Source organism: Mus caroli, unplaced genomic scaffold (genome assembly GCF_978045245.1).
Source record: "Mus caroli unplaced genomic scaffold, Mus_caroli_1 scaffold_2, whole genome shotgun sequence".
Classification (NCBI taxonomy): Eukaryota; Metazoa; Chordata; class Mammalia; order Rodentia; family Muridae; genus Mus; species Mus caroli.
The window spans coordinates 120,146,991-120,165,524 of NW_028227257.1; the positions used below are offsets into that span (position 1 = coordinate 120,146,991).

The 18,534-nt window shown below is 42.6% G+C and overlaps 1 protein-coding gene across 1 annotated transcript in view; it reads left to right on the forward strand.

The window, feature by feature from the left end:
- The window catches only part of Pla2r1 (phospholipase A2 receptor 1), a 144,433-nt gene that overhangs the window by 86,820 nt on the left and 39,079 nt on the right, over nt 1-18,534 (forward strand). Inside the window, exon 12 of the mRNA XM_021186203.3 lies at nt 17,410-17,612. Coding sequence (XP_021041862.1) covers nt 17,410-17,612 — 203 coding nt within the window. The remainder of the gene's footprint in view (nt 1-17,409; nt 17,613-18,534) is intronic.

The window sequence follows — 18,534 nt, forward strand, 5'->3', positions numbered from 1 at the left end:
AAGTAAATACGAAGATCAGAACTGCTTGGCTGTGGATATAGCTAGTGCTTGTCTAGCCTACATGAGACTCTAGGCTCCATCCTTAACACCAAAAATGCTTGTCTCCACTGAAGATATTAAGATGAGACCAATGGCCATGAGAAATCATGTGGGGGATAGCTTAATATGTACAGAGTACCCACTACTGAGTCATATTCAAGGTGCAATGATTTTAGGAAAGTTACTTTCTCCATCTCTGTTTCTTGATGATTAAGATCAAGTATTAAAGATAATAGTGTCTACCTTAATACATTTTTGTGAGGATCAAATAAAATATTACAGTGTCTGCTGCATTGTAATCTTAGCCTTTCTTATCACAATGTGTATGTAATATCTCACTTAAGTCTAGAATATCTGGGCTAGCCTGTTAGGATTTCTCAGCTATATGCTCTATATGCATATACTCTCATTCTGGGATGGGCCAGCCACTACATGAGCACTCTGGAGAAGTGTAAGACCCCAAAGGAAAAGCTGGCTCAGTCTCTGTTCTTTAACACCTATAACCCAGCTTTAAATGTTTTTAAAACATTTCTTTAGAATACCTGAATTAAGAAGAAAAAAAAACATGGAAAGATCAAAGAAGGACATTTATATTCTCTTTGTTAGCTACATGGTTTAAATAGCTGTGCTTTCCAAAGGCTTTCAACCCAACATACAAGAAGCGTAGAAGTGGCTATGCCATCAAATAAAAACCTGAGCACGCCTAATAATTCTTAGATGCATCAGAAAAACTCAGAGGGCAAAACCCTACCATCTAAACCAGGAATTCTCAACCTTATAGGTCACAACTTCTTTGGGGATCAAACAACCCTTTCACAGGAGATGCCAAAGACCATCAGAAAACACAGATATTTACATTACAATTCACAAGAGTAGCAAAATTACAATTATGAAATAGCAATGAAAATAATTTTAGGACTGGGCGGTGGTGGCGCACGCCTTTAATCCCAGCAGATTTCTGAGTTCGAGGCCAGCCTGGTCTACAGAGTGAGTTCCAGGACAGCCAGGAGTATACAGAGAAACCCTGTCTCAAAGAAAGAAAGAAAGAAAGAAAGAAAGAAAGAAAGAAAGAAAGAAAGAAAGAAAGAAAGAAAGAAAGAAAGAAAGAAAGAAAGAAAGAAGAAAGAGAGAGAGAGAGAGAGAAAGAAAGAAAGAAAGAAAGAAAGAAAGAAAGAAAGAAAGAAAGAAAGAAAGAAAAAGAAAGAAAGAAAAAGAAAGAGAGGGAAGGAGGGAGGGAGGGAGGGAGAGAGAGGAAAAGGAAAAGGAAAAGGAAAAGGAAAAGGAAAAGGAAAAGGAAAAGGAAAAGGAAAAGGAAAAGGAAAAGGAAAAGGAAAAGGAAAAGGAAAAGGAAAAGGAAAAGGAAAAGGAAAAGGAAAAGGAAAATAATTCTAGAGCTGGAGGTCACCACAACATGAGAAACCTGATTAAGGGAGTCACAGCATTAGGAAGGTTGAGAACCACTGCTTAAATTGAAGAGACAGACAAGACTACAGAACCTCAACCTCCTAGGGCAGAAACTTACAAGCAGAATCCCCCCAGGGGCCTAGGGCTGAGACAAGATAACTCAACACACACCTATGAGGATGCTAGAGGCTGGGTGAGGACAACTGAGAGACTACCTTCTGGGGGTGCCATCACAGGGGGCTTCTCTACCCCCATTCTGTAAGCTCCGCCTTCAGGAACAATGTCAGGTTCTCACAGTGAGCCTTGGAAAACTATTTCCTCATGCTTCTAGCTGGGAGAGAGGCAGAAGAGACTGTTTTGGGAGGAAGTGTGGTACTCAGCTCCAGCCTTCTCCAGCCATGTTGTCCCTATAAGAAGAGGAAAGCCCTCACAGTTGAATACTGGGAACTCAAACCAGGATGATCAGGCTCAGAGGGCGTAGAGCACACCCCTCCGTGACACGCGACCTCAGATGTTCACCAAGTTCCTTTTACCAAGCGAGTCACATCCTGTGGCAGCACAACTGCCCCGATCTCAGAGGCAGAATGGACTGATGGAAAAAACTGAACAAGCATCAGAACCAGTCAGTCAGCAATTCAAGCAACCTTGGAATTATACTCAATATTCTGAAGGCTTTCATGGAAAGCAGAGTAATGGGCATTCTGAGGAAGGAGACAAGAGAGCAAATGAGAGACACAAAGTACTCCGACCGAATTGAAGGGCACCTGTGGCCTATTAATATCCTGCACTTGCTAAGCGAGGGGACCCTGTAGTACAGGGTGTAGTACAGGCTGTGATGGAGGAATGTAGGAAAACCTACGAAACGGAGGGGAAAAAATGAAAGACAAAGCAAACTACACAAGAACTGTGGTGTCATTAAAATATTTTTAAATGCATGTGATGAACAGCAGAAGGATGGGAAGAGAGATGGGAGTGGGAGTAATCCTCAGACATTGAATGTCCCCAAGCCAAAGATTCTTGACGTTCAGAGAACACCAAACAAGAATAATGTCCTTCCTCTCATTTTCTTTTTTGTGTTTCTTTTGTTGAAATTAGATTCCTTTTTCTTTTCTTTTCTTTTTATTACTATTATTATTATTATCATCATCATCATCATTATTAAACCCTTTTTTAAAGTCCAGTTGTTATCCCCCTCCTGGATTAGATTCTTTTTTCATACAATATATCTTAATTACGGTTTCCCCTCTCTCTACTCCTCCCAGCTCCTCAGCCACCTCACCTCCCATTCACATCCATCCCTTTTCTGCCCATTAGAAGATACACAGTCATCTAAGAGACAATAATAAAATAAAGTAAAACAAGACAAAGCCAAACACATCAGAATAGGACAATGCAAATAGAAGGGAAAGAGCCTAAGAAAAGGCACAAGAAATATGTGGAGAACCAAAGGCTCATTTGCATACTAAGGAATCTCATAAAAACACAAAACCAGAAGCCATATAGATACACAAAGGATGTATCTTAAAAGAGAAACAAAAATGAAAATATTTTTAAAAGAAAAAAGATCCAACATGACATCATGAGACAAGGAGCCCTCAAAGAAGACACTGAGCTGTTTTCTGTTGGCATCTACTGCTAGACATGCAGCCTGCCCTTACGAGTAGTTCATTCCCCAGTGAGACTCCCTGGGAGAACACTAATCTTTCCTTTACACGTGGTTATCCATTGGAGATAGGGTGGGGATGGGGGCTTGTGCCCACTTCTCCTTTCAGCTCTAGGACCCTTCTAGTACAGACCTGTGCAGGCACCATGCTGCCTCAATCTCTGAGTTCATATGTGGCTCAGTCCTGTTGTATTTATGAAGCCTTGTTTCCAAGGTGCCCTCCATTCCCTCTGGCTCTTACACTCTTCTGTGGAGGTTCCCTGATCCTTGAGGGATTTGATGAAAGTATCCCACTTAGAGATGAGTGTTCCAAGGACTCTCTCTTTCACTTTGTGCATAAACGCCAACCCAGTTATAATGGGTTACAATAATGTCACAATAGTGTCTGTGGATCTGTGGGGGGGGTTGTTTGTTTGTTTGTTCATTCATTCGTTCCCATCTGCTGTAGGAGGGAGTTTCTGTGATGATGGCTGAACAAGGCACTGACTGCCATTAGGAGTAATCTCATTGTTATGTTCCTATAGTAGGACAGTAGAATTTGGTTTTATCCTAGGTCCCTGGACCATCTAGTCTTAGGTCGTTAAGCATGTAAGCTGTGTTAGGTATGGGTTCTATCTCATAGAGTGAACCTTAAATCAAATCAAATATTGGTTGATTATTCCCACAAGTGTTATGGCCACCATTGCCCTAACATATCTTGCAGGCAGGAGACCATTGTAACTCAATTGGTATTTATTTTTCTCCTTTGGTAGTATGCTGTTGCAGGATATTTGATCACACTGTGAACCCTGAACTGAGATTGTGTTTAAAAACTTGTTTCTAGTTGTGGTGAGGCTCAGCCGTTAGCATACACCTTTAATTCCTCTGGCTGAAATACTTAGTCCTTTAATCCTAAACAATGAAGGTAAAGTTAGTCTGTTGAAGGAAGCACCCATGTTTAAAAGTGATGTCTAATTGAGTGGCAGACAAAATGAATCAGAGAAAGGTTTGACAGAATAGCATATGTCCGATTCTCAGGGGAAAAGAGGAAATGGAAGCTACTTAACAGAGAGCAATGCAGAGAAATACAAGGAGACAGTTTTGCCTGGAGAGTTTTACAGAAACAGGTTAAAGTGAGAACAAGCTAGACACAGGTGAAGATAGAATGAGCCAGAGAATGAGAAGGAGCCAGAAGATTAGAATGAATTGCTAGAGTTAATTTGAGGCCAAGCAGGAGAGGCAGAGGGAGATACACTGTATTGAATCTGTCTTCTTGGAGAGTCGTTTGAGCCAGAACAGTTGAGTTGATCAGCCAGAAAGACCTGGGAAGGGTGAGCTCACTCAGCAGTAAGTCTCAAAGGCTGAAAACATCCTAGAGCTAGATTAGATTGTATGAAGGCTAGAAGCTTCCAGGACTAGGCCTAGGTTAGCAGACAGGCAATATGCCTCCAAGATAACAATTACATCAGATGAATAAAAGGTACTTTTACAGTGTGCAGAGTGTCTTCTAGTACCAAGAACACTAACTCACAGGAGTAAAAACTCTAGGTAGGCACCGGCTCACCTTCTCCATGTTCAGTGAGTTGTACAGGGGTTGCCCTCAGCAACAGGGCCTTGTTGTCAGTTTGTGGGGAACAATCTTGGCATCAGGGTGGCTTGTTTGGGGATTCCCATGGGACCCCCTTTGGTCAACAACTCAATTAGATACAGCCCATTCCCAATACTGAAAGGTTCATTTGGTGACAAGGATGCTCAAATGGGGCTCTGTCCCCCCACCACCACCACCTTATTTGGAGATGTTATTTTTGTCACCTTCATAAACGTGGATATGTTTTGCAAAGCTTCAACTGTATTATATTTGTGCCCTGATCCTCAATGGCCCTTAATTTTAGCTGTCTCTCCCTCTATCCCCTCCCTCATCTTTCTCTCCTCTCCCATTTCCTGCTTGATCCTCACATTCCTGCCTCTGCTACCTTCCATCTATAGCGATCTATTCTACTCCTTTTCCTAGGGAAATATATTTGTTCCCTGTCCCCCAGTCCCTCTCTATATACCTAACCTTTGTGGCTCTATGGATTGCACATGGATTATCGTGGTGGTTTGAGTGAATATGGACCCCACAGACCCATAGAAAGTAGCACTTCATTGGAGTAGATGAGGCTTTGTTGGAGGAAGTGTGTCACTGAGGTTGGGTTTTGAGGTCTCAGATGCTCAAGTCAGGCCCAGTGTCAGGCCAGCAGGAAGAAGTAGAACTCTCAGCTCCCTCTCCAGTACCATATCTGCCTGCCTGCTGCCTTGCTTGCCACCATGATGACAACAGACTGAACTTCAGGACTATAAACAACCCCCAATTAAATGTTGTCCTTTACAAGAGTCGCAGTGGTCATGGTGTCTCTTCCTAGCAATAGAAATCCTAACTAAGACAGTTATTACTGATTTAATTGCTTTAACAGCTAATATCCACATACAAGTAAATACATACGGTATCTGTCTTTCTGAGTCTGGCTTACTTGGATGATTTTTTTTAATATAGTTTCATCCATTTACCTGCAAATTTTATGATTTCATTTTTTAAGAACTGAGCAATACTCCCTTGTGTAAATATATCACATTTACTTTATCCATTCCTTGTTGAAGGACATCTAGTTGTTTCCAGATTCCAGTTATTGTGCACAGAGCAGCAATGACCATGGTTGAACAAGTGTCTCTGTGGTAAGATGGAGCATCCTTTGAGTATATGCCTAAGTGTATCGTATAGGTAGATGTTGAGATAGATCGATTCCCATCTTTCTGAGGAACTGACACGCTGATTTCCGTAATTTGCACTCCACCGACAATGGAGGAGTGTTCTCCTTACCCCACATCCTTGTCAGCAGGGCCTGTCATTTGTTTTATTGATCTTAGCCATCCTGACAGGTATAAGATGAAATCTCAAAGTAGTTTTGATTTCATTCCCCAGATGACTAAGAATTTACACATATCATTTTCAAACTTTGAATAAGTAAAAGACAAAGGAGCCATAGTGAGAAAGCACCATCCATGCCCTGGAGAAAAGATAAGGATTACTCCTGACTTCTTCAGAAATCAGGCAGGCAAGAAGGAGTGTGTGAAATATCTGGTGATGAAGGTGGGAGGAAAACCCCTAAGAGTTCTTGCTCTGTGAAATTATCCTCTGACACTAAAGGAGAACTATTTTTACAGATAAGAATTGAAGGACATTTTGCCAGCTGGCCTTGCCTCACAAGGAAAATGATATAGAAATGCAGGCCTGCATTTTCTCCTGTATAAATGAAGTGCCTAACAGGGATGAGAAGGGGCTCTGGGTGATTGCAATGTGTCACTGTGGGTCCATCAGTTGTGACAAATGTGTCACTGTGGTGTGACATCTATAGTGAGGGGACTGTACAGGTAGCAGGAAGGGATTGTACGGGAACATTCACCATCCCATCTTACTTTCTGTAGACCTAAAATTACAATTTTAAATATTTAGTCATTTTTTGTGTGACATTACAGCAAATTGTGTGTGTGTGTGTGTGTGCCTGTGCGTGTGCATGTGCGTGTGCGTGTGCACGCATTGGTTTAAGGACTCTGTTGACTTCACACAGCTCAGAGATAGGGAGTGCCATGGCCGGTGTTATGGGACAGTCCCCTCCTTCTGCATTCTGAACGCCACTGTGTCACTTTGTATCACTGTGCTACCAAGAAGAAGCCATTCAAGGATCACGTCTGTATCCTGGAATTGTGTTAGGAGTCTCTATACCTGTCAAAATAAATTAATACATTTTGAGCCGACGAAATTTTTGGTTTCCCATGTTAACTTCCTCAGGGCATATTTAGATGTCTAAAATCTGGAAATGAAGCGCAGCGTCCTGTCATTCATAAGTTTCTGCTGTAATTTATTTGAGTGGCATTACTCTTCTCTCTTTTCCCTGAAGCAAAAATAATGCTGTGATGCTTGGCAGGGCTGCACGTGCTGACTGGCACTGAGTAAATTGTCTCTGAATAAGATGAAAATGTAAATTGTTTCTGGGGAAAATAGCAATATAAAAGGCCCTGTGTTTCCCTTTTCCTTTTAAATTGCAGCTTGTAGAAACACCACCTTAAATCACATCTCCTCTCCTGCCTGTCACAAAAGAATCCATTAGCTCAGGCCCCATGGCAGACTCTTAATCCAGCATAAACTGACTACCTAAATTGACCACTGAACAGGAAGCCAAAAGCTTTTTATAAACTCAGCCAAGGCTGTCCTTAAGGTATACCCACAAGATGAGCAACCCAAGATGATAGCATAATTCAGCCATGTTTTTCAACTTTGTCTTATGTTCATTAATATTGTAATGAACCATTAAGCAATAATTGGATCATTGTTGTTTCAGTTCTAACCCCAGTCCTGTCTGAGTCTTTTCTTGAAACAGATCTCAGATGTCAGAATATTTCATCCACAAATATTGCAAAATATTATAACTAAAATACAAGGAGTTCCCTGTCAGAAACATACTACAATGATCACATTTGAAACTATAAAATTCTTTTTTTTTCTTTTTTATTGGATATTTTCTTTATTTACATTTCAAATGCTATTCCCTTTCCTGGTTCACCTCCCCGTCCCGGAAATCCCCTACCCCATCCTCCCTCCCCCTGCTTCTATGAGGGTGTTCCTCCACCCACCCACCCATGTTCTCCCACCTCCCCGCCTTCGATTCCCCTACATTGGAGCATCTATCAAGCCTTCCTAAGGCCAAGGACATCTCCTCCCCTTGATGCATGACAAGGCCATCCTCTGCTACATATGCAGTTGGAGCCATGTGTACTCCTTTGTTGATGGCTTAGTCCCTGGGAGCTCTGGAGCATCTAGTTGGTTGATATTGTTGTTCTTTCTATAGGGTTGCAAACCCCTTCAGCTCCTTCAGTCATTTCTCTAACTCCTTTATTGGGGACCCCACACTCAGTCCAATGGTTGGCTGCAAGCATTCGCTTCTGTATTTGTCAGGCTCTAGCAGGGCCTCTCAGGAGACAGCCATATCAGGCTCCTTCCAGCATGCACATTTTGGCATCCACAATAGTATCTGCATTTGGTGACTGTATATGGGATGAATCTGCAGGTGGGACAGTCTCTGGATGGTCTTTCCTTCAGTCTCTGCTCTACACTTTATCTCCATATTTGCTCCTATGAGTATTTTGTTCTCCTTCTAAGAAGGACTGAAGCACCCACACTTTGGTCTTCCTTCTTGAGCTTCATGTGGTCTGTGAATTGTATCTTGGTTATTTGGATATTTTTGGGCTAATATCCACTTATCAGTGCATACATACCATATATGTTCTTTTGCGATTGGGTTACCTCCCTCAGGATGATACTTTAGTTCTATCCATTTGCCTAAGAATTTCATGAATTCATTGTTTTTAATAGCTGAGTGGTACTCCATTGTGTAAATTTACCACATTTTCTGTATCCATTCCTTTGTTGAAGGACATCTGGGTTCTTTCCAGCTTCTGTCTATTATAAATAAGACTGCTATGAACACAGTGGAGCATGTGTCCTTATTACATGTTGGAGCATCGTCTGGGTGTATGCCCAGGAATGGTATGGCTGGGTCCTCAGGGAGTATTATGTCCAATTTTCTGAGGAACTGCCAAACTGATTTCCAGGAAACTATAATTCTTTAATGTCATGAATCTTTCAGTTAATGCTCAAATATCTAAATTAGATAGATAGATAGATAGATAGATAGATAGATAGATAATCACATATATATTCTAACTACTATGTAGTATATTTAAGGTTTGTTTGGAAAAGGATCTAAATAACATTACATACTATAATTTATTAGTAAAGTTTCCTAAAGTTTGTTTTAACATCTAGGTTTCTTATCCATCCCTTTTTCCTTTTGTAGTTTATTTACTGATGTAAGAGGTTATCCATCCTATACATTTTCTAAAGTCCACACCTCACTGTTTAATCAAAGACCTGATCAATATTGAGGTTTATTTTACTTGAGAAAAACTATTTTTAGGTAGTTACTTGTTCTGTGTAGAGTATCAGAGTGTCCAATTTTCTCTTTGTGACAGGAAGTTTTTGATGATCAGCACATAGATTTGTTGATTTGACGGAGTACGGTTTTGTTGTTGCTTGTTTTGGTCTGGGGACTAAACGCAAGGTCTTTTCCTGATAAGGAAGGGCTCCCCTACCAAACTGCATCCCCTGGCCTGTTCTAAGTGTCTCAATTTATAGCCAGGATATTTCCATAAGAAAGCAGCTCTTTACAGTGGGTGTTTTCTTTGCTTTGTGGTACAGATGGTATAGGAAAGCCAGCACAGATGCTTCGCATACCTCTCTTCCTAGTTTCCTAGTTTCTAGAAGGATTATTTCCTCGATAGTGTCTCCCAACTGTGAGCATTTGGAGGCGAAGGGGTGCTTCCAGCCTCACAATGAAGTAAGTACTTTAAGCATTGGTCTATCTCCATCCACAGCAGCTGTTCCTAAAACTCATGCCCCGTCTGTTGGATGGCAATGTCTTCAGGGATGCGACCCTTGCAGTCTTCCACATGCCCTTGCTGTTGCTATGACCAGAAGTGAATTCCTGCACCAGGCATCAGGAAGCCCCAGGTTTTCCTTTGATGGGAAGTAATGTAATCTCTACACTAATCAGGCCATAAGGGGGCTCACTGCGAGTTTGTTCTTGTTTATCAGCTCTTTCCTTGGACGTGTCTGGGAAATGTGTTGCCTGTGTGTTTGCTTGCACTGCACATGTGAGGATGAGTTTTTTTTTTTTCAAACCCATAATTTCGGTTTCAATTCAGGACCACAGATTTATTGCTTAATTTGCCTTTTATCTGTATTTTATCCTTAAGTCTCTCAACACCAGGAAACTCTGACATTCTCCTTTTTAAAAAACAGCAAAAGGACTCTCCAGCCTTAGTATTTTGAGAGAAGTAGAACATTCCTTAAACCATGAAAGCTAGTTTTGAACCACACTAGCCATTGCTACTGATTAAAGAGAGAGAGAGAATAATGCATAGAAACAGAAATGTTCTTTGATCTGAGATAACAGATCCAGTAAGTGAAGACAGCCCTACAGGGGCAAACAGGAGGTCGTTTCCTCATAAGGTGGCACAAAGCTTTTCTAGGGTAAGTGTGTGCCTCAGATGTGTCCCAACAGATTAAAAGAAGGCCTGAAATCACTATTTCATGGCACTCTGTAACTTCAGCTCTGCATCAGGACATTCCTTGATCAGTCATGTAGGACTATCCAGGGTACCTGGGCACTAGTTCTTCCAAATCAGTTGAAACCTGCCAGTTAAGGGCAACTGGACCCCAGCAAAGCCAGACAGTCTTGTATCCTTCAAGGTGCCCTTCACAGAGCAAGGGCTAGGAAACCCATCACATCGATAAACCATGGTCAGCATGGTCAGGTTTAAGGCTCCTCTGGGTTTTGAAATGAAATGCCACATACTGAGTATGTGCCCAGCCTTGTTTCTGAGCATATTTGCAGGTTGCTTCATTGCCAAGCAAGGTAACCAGTGATAGGCGTTCTTCAAGGGAATCTTGTGGCAATACAAGGAGAGAACCATGCTGGGTGGAGGGTACTGGAGGTGGATGGTACACAGGGCGTGAACTTAGTGCAAGAGGAGGCCTATTCTCACTAGCTTTCCTAAAAGACTGACCAAAAGCAGCTTAGGAAGTATGCTAGTTTGAATAGTTATGTCCTCCATAGACTCATGTGTTTGAATGCTTGGCCATAAAGAGTGGCACTATTTGGAGGTGTGGCCTTATTGGAGTAGGTGTGGTCTTTTTGGAGGAAGTGTGCCACTGTGTAGATGGGCTTTGAGGTCTCCTATGCTCAAAAACTGCCCAGTGTGGAATCAGAAGCCTCCTCCTGGCTGCCTGTGGGAGACAGTCTCCTCCTGGCTGACTTCAGATTAAGATGTAGAACTTCTCCAGCATCATGTCTGCCCGTATGCCACCATACTTCCTGCTATGATGATAATGGAAGGAACCTCTGAAATTGTAAGCCATCCCCAATTAAATGTTTGCCCTTATAAGAATTGCTTATGTAAGACAGAAGGAAAATGTTTATGGGGCTTACACGATTCTGATCATAACAGTCCATCATCAAAGAACTCAAGACAGGAACCTGGAGACAGGAACTGAAGCAGAGACCTTGATGGAACACTGCTTAGTGGCTTGTTCACTCTGGCTTGGTTACCTTTCTTTACTGCCTAGGTCTACTTGCCTAGGGATGGCACCATCCACGGTGGGCTGGGCCTCCTGCATTAATTAGCAATCAAGAAAATGCCCCACAGGTCAATCTGATGTAGGAAAGCCCTCAACTGAGGCTCCCTCCTCACAGATATGTGTCAGTTCATGTCAAGCTGATGAGACCTAAGCAGTACCAGAGGGTCCATAGCCTCAACGGAACTTGTTCCTTCAGGAGCTGTGTATACATCTCTGGGTCTCAGTACCATCTCACAGTTAGACTCTGATAAGTCCAGTTTCTAGGCTAGGATCAAGTGCTCTAAGTCTGCAGCCTGTGGCAAGTGATACCATCTTTGAGCCTCAATTTTACTATCAGAAAATGCTACCACAGTCTCTGCCTCCGAGAGTCTTAGAAGTTAAACAGAAGAAAGGCAGCATAGAGTGACTGACACAGTGCTAAGCAGATGGCGGGTATTCAGCAAAGTTTACCTTCCCTGTCCCAGAAGCTTGTCTTACTGTAGAAGAGGGAAGAGGGGAGAGGGAAGGTGAGGCAGGTAGAGACTTGAGAAGTAAGAATGTGTGAGTCCTGTGGAAGGGAACTCACCAGACCAAATCAAATTACTCTCTAGAGATGCCATGGCCCAGAACAATTCCTTCCTGCCCTGAGACCACAATTGGCTTGATTTGGTTGGCTTATACCTAAGGATTTGACCGGAGAGATCAAAGTTGATAGCTTCCACAGCTCAATTCACTTTCTATGATTAGCTGCCGCACATGGGAAAAATCTAGATTCGTGAATTTGAGTTTCATAGTTACAGGAAGTCTCTCTGCTGGTGGTTTAGGGAGATGGTGAAGGGGAGCATGGTGGAATGGTGGGTCAAGAGAATACATTAAAATGTGAGATTTAAGGTTCACCAATGAGGAGAAGGATGGTATCAGTCCTTCTCCAATGATAAGTGGGTTATCCAATGGAAGGGCAGAGTTTTGGGAGAAGCCTGCCTCTGCCCCTTTTTTCTATCCCTCCCTTATTATTTGGCTCGGCAAGCTTCCCCACAAACTGACTTACAAATTCCTTGTGTCTCCCTTAGCCCAACATCCCTTTATTACACCAGTTTACTGCTGCTCTGGGGCTGAGACACTAAAATTTGGGTCAAATGATACATTAAGTTAACCACTTTAGAATACCAATAACACTCCTGCAGCACTTTCCATCTTCATGGTGGGCCACAAACATCTCCTTCCTCACTAATGAAGATGACTGGAATATCCACAGCGTCTAAAACCGTAGCTAGTTAATCATTGTCTAATGCGGGGAAGTGAGACAAAATGCAAAGCCAACAAAAAAAGTATTACTGTAAACTTGCTGAGTCAAACCTTTTAAACATTCTTGAACACACAGCAGAACTTGTATCATTAAAAAAAAAATCCCAGTTTTATAATAAAAATGCCCATAAGAAGTATAAAGATGGTGCTAGCTTTCTGTTTCACAAAGTCCTTTTTTAATAATGATTTCATTTGATCTTCATGAAGACCCATGAGAAGAAAAGGGATTATCTAGTTTCAACAAAACTTGTGGTGGTTAATTAATCCATTCAAATGTCAAGTTATTAAATATTTGTGCAGAGACTAGAATCCCAGACTTAAGGCTCAGAAATTCTTTCTAGAAGGCCTCCTACCTCTGTGGGAAAGTCCCAACAGGAGGCCTCAAAGGAAGGGTGGGGGGATCAGATGAGCTGTGTGTTTCCCATGGACCACAACAGCCCAGTGGTGTAGTAGTGCGTATGGGCCTTGCATCTGGGTTCCACAGTTCAACTTAACTTCAGAAAGCACATAGCTTCCCTCTAGTGCCTACGATCCAGCTGGGTGACAGGCCTCATCCCAAAGTTATATTCACTGGACCAGAAAACATTGTCATGAACTCTGCTGCCTACCTCCTCCCTACCCTATCCCAACTCCATCATGAGTTCTGAGTAGTTATCTGGGCCACTGTAGATGTCCGTTAGTTGGCCTTTGTATAACCCAACACTCTTCTTTGTTCAATGTAAGCCATGCTTAGTGTATTTCCTGCTGTACAACTGCGTGTTTCACCTTTGTGGGTCTGTCTGATGCATAAGCTTGTCTGTATACATAAGGACAATTCTAGCTGCCTGCTATCTAAAAATAAAAAGTGGCCATTTCTTCTAAGAGGAAATTAAAGCAGATACATACCTCATGCCAAACAACTTCATAGTTTTAAAATGCTTTTATGTCCAAAACTGTCATGAAGAGTCTCCAGGTGTACCCTCTCCTCCAGTGTCACTTGATTTTTATAAGGCCACCTTGAAAACCCTTTTCCTTTTTCATCCTTCAAAAATCAGCTCAAATGGCACCTCCCCAACTCTTTGCTGACAGAGCTCTTTGGGCAGACTCTGTTTCTCCTTCTGAGCTCCCCACACCCCCTGGCTGCTTTGAGCAGACCCTACCCTGTATCTGAGCATGTTGTAGATGCATCCTTTCTGGTAGTTGTTGAATGTCAGTTTCGTTCATTGAATGATCAGCCTGGACTCAAGGGGAAACAGGGACAATGGCACTGTTCCTTGAAGCAGCTAGCTAGACCAGTCCTTAGTCTCATCCAATTTGTTTTTAAGAAGTAAAAGGGTTGATTTGGCTTACATTTCCACACTGTAGTCTATCGCTGAAGGAAGAAGCCAAGACAGGAACTCAAACTGAGCAGAAACCTAGAGGCAGAAGCTGAGGATGAAACCATGGAGGGATGCTGCTTACTGGCTTACTCACAGGGCTTGCTCCACATACTCCCCTATAATCCACTTTCCAGGACCACATCCATCCCATGGATGGCACCACCCAACAGGGACTAGGCCATCCCCTCACTAATTGAGAAAAGGCCTTGCAGCTGGATCTCATGAAGATGTTCCCTTAACTGAGGCTCCTTCCTCTTTTATTTTTTAAGTTGGATATTTTATTTGTTTACATTTCAAATGTTATCCCCTTCCCCAGTTTCGCTCTGCAAACCCCCATCACATCCCCCCTTACCCTGCTTCCATGAGGGTGCTCCCCCACCCACCCACTCCCGCCTCACCACCCTAGCATTCCTCTACTCTGGGGCATCAAGGCTTTACAGGACCAAGGGCTTCCCCTCCCATTGATACCAGATAAAGCCCCTTCCACTCCTTCAGTCCTTTCCCTAACTCCTTCATTGGAGTCCCTATGCTCAGTCCGATGGTTGGCCACAAGCATCAGCATCTATATTGATCAAGATCTGGCAAAACCTCTCAGGAGACAGCTGTATCAGGTTCCTATCAGCAATCCTTATGTTGGTGTCTTCCATCTATTATCCTTTGTAAGACTGGATTTGTGGAGAGATATTGAGTAATTTTGGTTTTGTCATGGAATATCTTAGTTTCTCCATCTATTGTAATTGAGAGTTTTGCTGGGTATAGTAGCCTGGGCTGGCATTTGTGTTCTCTTAGGGTCTGTATAACATCTGTCCAGGATCTTCTAGCTTTCATAGTCTCTGGTGAGAAGTTTGGTGTAATTCTCATAGGTCTGCCTTTATATGTTACTTGACCTTTCCCCCTTACTGCTTTTAATATTCTTTCTTTGTTTTGTGCATTTTTTGGTGTTTTGATTATTATGTAACAGGAGGAGTTTCTTTTCTGGTCCAATCTATTTGGAGTTCCGTAGGCTTCTTGTATGTTCATGGGCATCTCTTTCTTTAGGTTAGGGAAGTTTTCTTCTATAATTTTGTTGAAGATATTTACTGGCCCTTTAAGTTGGGAATCTTCACTCTCTTCTATACCTATTATCCTTGGGTTTGGTCTTCTCATTGTGTCCTGGACTTCCTGGATGTTTTGGGTTAGAAGCTTTTTGCATTTTCCATTTTCTTTGACTGTTGTGTCAATGCTTTCTATGGTATCTTCTGCCCCTGAGATTCTCTCTTCTATCTCTTGTATTCTGTTGGTGATGTTTGCATCTGACTCCTGATCTCTTTCCTAGGTTTTCTATCTCCAGTGTTTCTCCATCTGTGATTTCTTTATTGTTTCTATTTCCATTTTTAGATCCTGAATGGTTTTGTTCAATTCCTTCACCTGTTTGGTTGTGCTTTCCTGTAATTCCTTAAGGGATTTTTTTGTGTTTCCTCTTTAAGGGCTTCTACCTGTTTAACTGTATTCTCCTGTGTACTGGATAGTTTTGTGTCAACTTGACACAGCTGGAGTTATCACAGAGAAAGGAGATTCAGTTGAGGAAATGCCTCCATGAGATCCAACTGTAAGGCATTTTGTCAATTAGTGATCAAGGGGGAAAGGCCCCTTGTGGGTGGGACCATCTCTGGGCTGGTAATCTTGGTTCTATAAGAGAGCAGGCTGAGCAAGCCAGAGGAAGCAAGCCAGTAAGTAACATCCCTCCATGGCCTCTGCATCAGCTCCTGCTTCCTGACCTGCTTGAGTTCCAGTCCTGATTTCCTAGGTGATGAACAGCAGTATGGAAGTGTAAGCCAAATAAACCCTTTCCTCCCCAACTTGCTTCTTGGTCATGATGTTTGTGCAGGAATAGAAACCCTGACTAAAACATCCTGTATTTCTTTAAGGGACTTATTTATGTCCTTAAAGTCCTCTAACATCATCATGAGATGTGATTTTAAATCAGAGTCTTGTTTTTCCAGTGCCTTGGGCTATCCAGGGCTTGTTGTAGGGGGAGAACTGCGTTCTGATAATGCCAAGTAGCCTTTATTTCTGTTGCTTGTTCTTGCCCTTACCATCTGGTTATTTGTGGTGTTAGCTGGTCTTGGCTGTCTCTGGCTGTGGCTTGTTCCTCCTGTAAACCTATGTGTCAGCACTCCTGGAACACACCAGTTCTCTCTAGGTGGAATTTCTATATGGAGAGCTGTAGCACAGGGTCCGCTCTGGGGCCCAGACAGAAATTGGAAGGATCCTGTCCCCTGCTGTTCCTTGGTTCCTGTGTCCTGATGGCTCTGGGAAGATCCCTCTTGGGCCAGGAATTTGAGCAGAAGTGGTGGTCTCAACTGTGCTCTCAGGTGTGTCACCACTTCTGGGAGACCAGCTCTCTCCCAGTGGGATTTGGGTATGGAGAGCTGTGGCACAGGGTCAGCTCCAGGGCAAAGACAGAAACTGGAAGGATCCTGTCCCAGGCTGCTCCTCAGTTCCTATCGGTCTCATCCAATTTTTATAACAGGATTGTTTTCAGCTAATATCCATTGAAATGTGAAATGTAGGTTTTTGGTGGTCCTATAAATTGTATACATTTTGTACAAACTTAAGAAACTTCACTTAGTCTAGATGTTGTTTTGATGGGCCAGGCATGGTGGTCCACACATTTTTTCAGGAGACAGAGAAAGGAAGATCACAAACATGATACCCAGCCTGGACTAATTAATAAATCCATGTCTTCAAAGTCTTCATTAGAATTCTGAACACTTGTTTCTATGAAAGAGTTATTTCATGCTCAACACACACAAAAGAGCAAGTGAAGTTTCATCCATAACTGAAGACATTTTACCTCTAATATTTTACACAGTACTCACTGAGCTCAGTGTGCTTTGTGTCTCGTTTAGAAGCCTCTCTCCCTTCATTTCCCTGATAGCTGCCATTTCTGCCTCCAACCCCCTGAGATCCCATTTCAAGACTTTATCTCATTTTCTCCATTCTCCATGGCTTGTGGCTTAGAGTTTGGGTCTTTTGTTGTGTTTCTTGTCTGCCTTGAATCCATTATTCATCTGACTAGTTTGCCCTGATGCACCTCGCTCTCGGGGGATGAGCATTGTGCACTTCTCATTGTGATCCTTGCAATGAGGTGCGGTGGGGCATTCTTCAGCTTCACATCGGAACTGCACCTCACTTCCCCTCACTCACCATGTGAGCTCAAAGCAGACAATGTCCAAATTTCAGGCTTCACAGCCTCTTTTCTCTCATGATCCTGTTTTCTGTTCTTCTCTCCAGAGATGAAGAGAAATGAGATAATTGTGCCAATGAAGCATCTTTCTTCATCTCCATTGTTCTTCTCTGGTGCTTCATTATGATGTGTCAATTATTCAAAACTCCAGAGAGCTGTCTTTTGGAACACAAATTGTTCCAATCGTATAATATTAAGATGGCGTGTTTTCTGCTTTTAGGCAATCCTGGTGGCTGTGTTGTCGTGCGAGGAGGAAGTTCGCTTGGTCGCTGGGAAGTGAAGGATTGTAGCAACTTTAAGGCAATGTCTCTGTGCAAGACACCAGTCAAAATCTGGAAGAAAACAGAGTTTGAAGGGGGTTGGCCATTTCACCCGTGCTATATGGATTGGGAATCAGCCACTGGTCTGGCCAATTGCTTCAAGGTGATGTCAAAGCTTTCTGCATATTCATTTGGTCCATGGGTCCTCTTCTTTTTTTTTTTTTTTCTTCCTAAGCTTTCTGTCACAGGGCCTAGTACACAGCATATGCATAGCCCCTATCCATCTATCCATTGCCTCTCTCCTGTGTTTATATTCCAAATAATTATGATTCTTTTTAAATAGCAACTATCCCCAATGTCACTAAAAACAGAAATACCATGTGTCAGTATCAATCCCAAGGAATAGAGCCCTATGCATGAGGTCAGCACCCTAGGAAAGGATTCTAAATGTTTGACCAGTTCCTAGAACTGGTGGGAAGTTTTGTACAATTTCACCTGCCAGAGTTCAAGTCCAGTATGGCAGACCACTCCCATAAGTCAGGCAAATCTACTTTACTGTTCACAGATAGGCTACAAGAAACAGTAGAAGCCTAGGATCCTGACAAGCCTATCCCTTGAGGCTCAGGACAGCTACCCAGGGTGGCAGATGGACTATATTTCTACCCCAGCTCAGGGGTTAGGAAAGCCCGCTTCTATGGGCTCACAAACGACTTGGGTCCACTGGAATGAAACACTGCAGGAGTCCCTGTTCTGGGAGGGACAAGGACAGTCCCTCCTTTCCTCAGAGTGTGGCATTCTCAGTACATTCTAAAGCAGATTTGCAATCAAGAAGGAGCAAAGTAAGGCCAGCCATGGTCACTTATGAAATTGTCTTCCTATAATAAGTACAAAGGCCAGTCAGTGCTGTTTGTATTGCCAAGCATGTAGCAAATAAAGGAAGCCAGCACTCAGTGGGTATTAACATTGTGATGTCCTGTCTTGTTTGTAAGCCACACATAAAGTACTGTTATAAAATAATTCTTAAACTAAAGAAAGACTTTAAAACCTGCTAGACACCTGAAGATCAAGCCAGGTAATACAGATGG